Source organism: Montipora foliosa, chromosome 2 (assembly GCF_036669935.1).
Source record: "Montipora foliosa isolate CH-2021 chromosome 2, ASM3666993v2, whole genome shotgun sequence".
Taxonomy (NCBI): Eukaryota; Metazoa; Cnidaria; class Anthozoa; order Scleractinia; family Acroporidae; genus Montipora; species Montipora foliosa.
The window spans coordinates 11,556,896-11,561,895 of NC_090870.1; the positions used below are offsets into that span (position 1 = coordinate 11,556,896).

The 5,000-nt window shown below is 38.8% G+C and overlaps 1 protein-coding gene across 1 annotated transcript in view; it reads right to left on the reverse strand.

The window, feature by feature from the left end:
• Positions 1-1,171: 1,171 nt before the first annotated feature.
• LOC137992438 (VWFA and cache domain-containing protein 1-like) overlaps positions 1,172-5,000 on the reverse strand; it is a 38,237-nt gene continuing 34,408 nt past the window's right edge. The window contains exons 10-14 of the mRNA XM_068837777.1: positions 4,763-4,951; positions 4,177-4,517; positions 3,462-3,612; positions 2,676-2,902; positions 1,172-2,302 (exon numbers count right to left, since the gene is read on the reverse strand). Coding sequence (XP_068693878.1) covers positions 1,995-2,302; positions 2,676-2,902; positions 3,462-3,612; positions 4,177-4,517; positions 4,763-4,951 — 1,216 coding nt within the window. The 3' untranslated portion in view covers positions 1,172-1,994. The remainder of the gene's footprint in view (positions 2,303-2,675; positions 2,903-3,461; positions 3,613-4,176; positions 4,518-4,762; positions 4,952-5,000) is intronic.

Below are 5,000 nucleotides of genomic sequence, written 5' to 3' on the forward strand. Positions count from 1 at the left end.
AGCTTTAGGGTTATATCATTGCAGTGGTGGAGCTTGAACCACAAGGGACATTTGTTTGATCGCAAAACTCGGCGATGGCATGTTGATTCTCGTGCGGCAGGTACAAAACGCAGGTCACAGGTCACAGGCACAGGTCATTGTTTTACTTATAAAGAAAGTATCCTAAACATTCATAAAAGCTAACCTTAGGCCTAAAAACTCTTCTTTAGGCCTAATTAGGCCTAAAATTAGCTTTTATGAATGTTTAGGATACTTTTCTTTAGGCCGCCTTTCCTTTGTTTAGGGGCACCAACATGGCGGTCGTGACGTCATGTGAAAACCGAGAATAGCTGTCCCCAGAAATATTGTTTTCCTTTATTGCAGAAATAAGAATAACCCCTAGATAGACTATGAAACAACATATTTCTTGCCTCTTCTCCATTTTCCCAAGAGAAAATATGGAGGAACTTGAAGTTACAACTCATTGTGAAAGAAAATGAAATGATCAGATAAATAGATTACAATCCATTATTACAATTAAAGGCGAAAAAACCATTAAACTTTACAAATGATGCAAAATTGACCATACAATTCCTATAGTATATAATTATATATAGGAATGCAAAGCTAAACGATGCTATATTCTGGAGGTCATATAAACCAAAACAGTGTTGCCCGCTACTTGTCATGATCTGCCTAGCCAGTTGGCGACACAAAGTCTACAGATTTTATAAAAAAGCAAGATATACTGATATATTTATAAAATAATTAAGATAGTACGCGCACTCTCATTGGTCAATAGCTGTGTTTAGATGAGAGTATGTAAACGCAGCTGTGACATCTCACGAATTTTGATCACGGTTATGTATTGTAAGACGCGCGTTTTGATTGGTTGGTAGGAAATATGGGCGTGTGTCAAGAAAATCTGTTTCAATCAAAAAGTGAAAAAAAACCAGCATTTTCCTTCATTTGTTGAATTATCTTTGAGAAATATCTTATAAGCAATAGAAAACTTTTTTCTTGTGTTTGCATAGCCTGATATAAACACTCGAGAGGGTTGGGAGAATTATCGACTTCGTCTCGGGTTTGCATGACTGTCTCGAATTCTCCCAACCCCTCTCGTGTTTATATCAGGCAATGCAAACACGGAAAACGTTTTCTATTGCTTAAATATAAAGTCCCACAAACATAAAATGTTGTGTAGATGTTTTCTCCAAGCAATAAAAAAAAATAGACTTCAAATAAAGAGATGACACAACTTTAGTTTACACCTACAAAAAAGTAGACCACAAATGAAGAGACGACACAACTTTGATTGTTTCCGTTGATTATTAAGAGTAAATTTTACACATTACAAAAAATTGACTTAATACATAGTGGCTTATTCTTTTAAAAGTATCATAACTCTTAATTTGATGTACTTTCCGATTTCTTCTTTTTGTACGTTAATACCATGACAAGAAAGACACTTCGCACCCTCAGTTCTAATCTAGAACGCACTGGCAACCACTTCACCCTTATAATTAACAATTATTCCATGAGCGCGCGTTGGATGTGAGATGGTAAATAGCCAACTAGGCGCGTAGCGCCTAGTTGGCTATAACTAGTCTCATATCCAACAAGCGCAAATGGAATAATTGTTTTATTAAATTCCCTAAACTCCAAAAATTTCGAAGTACGATATACGATCGAAAAAAGCGAGAAAATCCCAGCGAAATCGAGAAAACTTGATGAAGATGCGATGTAGTGTAATACATTGTGGTCAGACTGACGTAGGCTCATCACAAAAACATTTCTTCCCTTTTCGCCTACTTCTAAACGTCGGAATTGATCTAAACTTTCCGCAAAGAAAGTTTCTTTTCTTTTTTGGCTTTATTCAAAGAGAAATTTCGCTTTCCGGCGAAGAAAATTTTAGTAAACAACGCTTAGCGCAATCATTTACCATATAAGGTCAAACGACGGTATATGAGATGATAACCGAGATTGAGTGAACCAATCAGAGCTGGCTTCATTCATCATTCGTTAAAAGCAGGGTTATATGATGGCTGAGGAGGCGCTGTCGGCTGCAGGCGGCGTGGAGGATTGGCTGGAGTAGGAGGATTGGGAGGCACCGGGGAGGGCGGAGCACGCGCTGGTTCGACAGGTTGGTTGTTGAGTACCCTTTCTCTTTCTCTCTTACTGCATTTGACGACTATAATCACTGCTACAATAATAGCAGCTATTACTCCAATGACGATACCAGCAATGGCTCCACCCGACATTCCACCCTTGTCATAGTCATCGTCGTCGGCGTCTATAGGAGGAGCGTTACTTCTTTCAAAAGCTAAAGAAATAGATAAAGCAATATCCTTTTATTTACACTAAACAATCAAGTTTACCTGACAAGAGAATTCCTATCACTAATGGCAATTTCGACTGGAAACGAAACATCCTGAGCAATATGTTTCGTAACATTTTACTTGTAGTAATTATCACTCGATATGATAGATTTACTTTCGTAATGATGACCTCTTCGCTACTTTAACTGGATCACACCCAGTCAAAATACATATTTCTTCTGATTTACATTACGTGCTGAAGAATTTACAGTAAGATTATAAGAAAAGCCCCCAATTCTTTCATGAAAGAAGGAAACCTCAAAGCCCCTGAGTGAGCTGTTGCATCCGATGACAAGTAAGAAATTCAATGCAACCTACCTTCCGTGCCTCCATAACAGATGCTGATATCAGCGCAGTATCTGTTGGAAAGTGGAACGTCGTTTATGTCTCTAATGCACCAATAGCATCCCACTACCCCGTCACATGACCCTGAATCTGTCTTCTCGTTGCATTTCGGGTCAAAGCATTTCTCTAAGCCACTTACGGAAGGATCATTGACTTGCTCAGATGGAACGACTGTTGCGGGCACAGGACAAATGGAAGTGCTGCGAAGGAAGAAAAAGGCAAAAAGACAACGTTTTTCAGAGAAGGTATGTTTACTTGTGTAAACTGTATTTTTAGAGCAGAACCCGCACCAATTGGTGGTTTGCAAGCATTCCCGGGAGATTCAAATAACAAAGATCGTGGCGACCATGTTGAATGACAGGATCGATAAAACTTTGTTTTTTTTTTCTTTTTTGATCGACTATGCAACATAACGGCGATGATGACGGTTCCGAACGATTCTTAAACACATTACATACCCAGTCCACATTAACTGCCATTACTGCTCCTTCCAATAACACATGCCAACTCTGAGCTTCAAAACCTAATAGTATCTTACACTGATGTAACTCAAAGTTATGAAAAAAAAAAAACACAGATAAACCTAAAAACGTTATATCAAAGACGAAACCTTTTCAAACTGGTTCAATAAATGGTTTTGTTTCTGGAGACTTTTGTGAGATGAATTTACGACAGTTTAAAATTCGTTGGTTAGGGCTCTAAACTTAGAGTTCGCTTGTTATTGACAGGTGCAGTGCAAAGAACGTTATCTTTTCTTACTTGCTGGCCGGAAACTCGCTTCTACAATAATGGAAGTTAAGTCGTGAAGAGCATGGACACTGGCAAGTCAAACCCTGCACACTGGAGCATTCTTTGTTACTGGAACACGTGCAAGACTTGGAGTAGCATGAACTGTCACGTGATATGATTCCTGATGAAAGAAACATACATGTCAGCATTGTGGATCAGGTCGAGGAACATGCCTGTTAAGAGATTCGAATAAAATGAATAACCAGATTATTGAAAAGGAATCAGCTGAATTTTGCGTTGTCCTGGCAGTGTAAAAGGGCCTACAGTTAGGTTCTCGGTATATAGTTGCCTGGGCCAAGACGATTAGATTTCCGTCATGCAACGCAGAGTATGATAAGAAAATGAGAGATAAATGGCAGTTAACTCTAAACGCATACTCAGATACCTACGAAAATTTGATTTATTTTGTGCTCATTGATTCCTTCGATATCCATTAAAAGTTTTCTATTTCCCAAAATACTTTAAATATTATTATCTCTGATGCCTCTGTCTGCATTCATTCACATGAGTCCATGTTAATGCCTAATGACAGGTTGCTTGAAAAATGGGAGATTGGAGTTAAATGTAACATAAATGAAAAAGGTATTATTTTAAAACATGTATCTTCCATTAAAATTCATTGTGCAGCTGCAAAAGGTGTCGTGGGCGGCGTCGACAAGATCACCAAAATTATTCACTTTCTTACCTAAAAATGCATTAGTTTCCACCACACTAGAGAGCTGGTACTTCTTGCAACGGACTCCACTGTCCAGCGTATTTACTCCTTGTAATGGAATCTTAAGCTCGTAAAAGTTCTGTAGCTTGATTTTCTCCAAATTGCGGCATTCTCCTTTCACCAGATAACCTTTCTGTAGCATATCTTCGGCAACGTCTTTTTCTTTTTCGGTGATGTGGACATATTCCAGTGTTTTGACGGTTATATCAGGCACAAGGAAATCATCGTGCATGATTAGAAATCCAGCTGCGTCCAGAACGAAACAGTCAAAGTTGTTTTCTTTACATTTGGGATATGTATCTGTCAGGAGTCTGAAAACATTTCACCGATTAGTAGGATAAACACCCCGTGAGGGATGCTTGTCAATGTATTATCGCCGGCATTTTACCAGGTTATGTACCAAAAGTAACATGATAATGATCAGGATCACGATCACGATAACGATAACGATAATTGTAAAAATAATGATCTGAAAAAACTACATTTGAATTTTGATCGGCCTATCATTGTATATGGTCATGTTCCGATAGAAGGTTAGCCTATGTTTCAGACTCACTTTTGGAAGTATGATAGAGGAAAGTCCGCACCCATAACGGCAATAACTTTGTCATTTGTTGGGCGCTGGCTGCTTGTCTCACCACGGTAAATAGTGTGGGCAGCGGTTATCACCACTCCTGCACCAAAGGCGTCTATGTAAGGGGTGGAAAGGGCAACCAATCCCTTGTTGCTTAGCGCGGTGTGGTACCTAAATAACAAGATTTGCACGTGAAATAAAATTCACATCTTACTTCGTT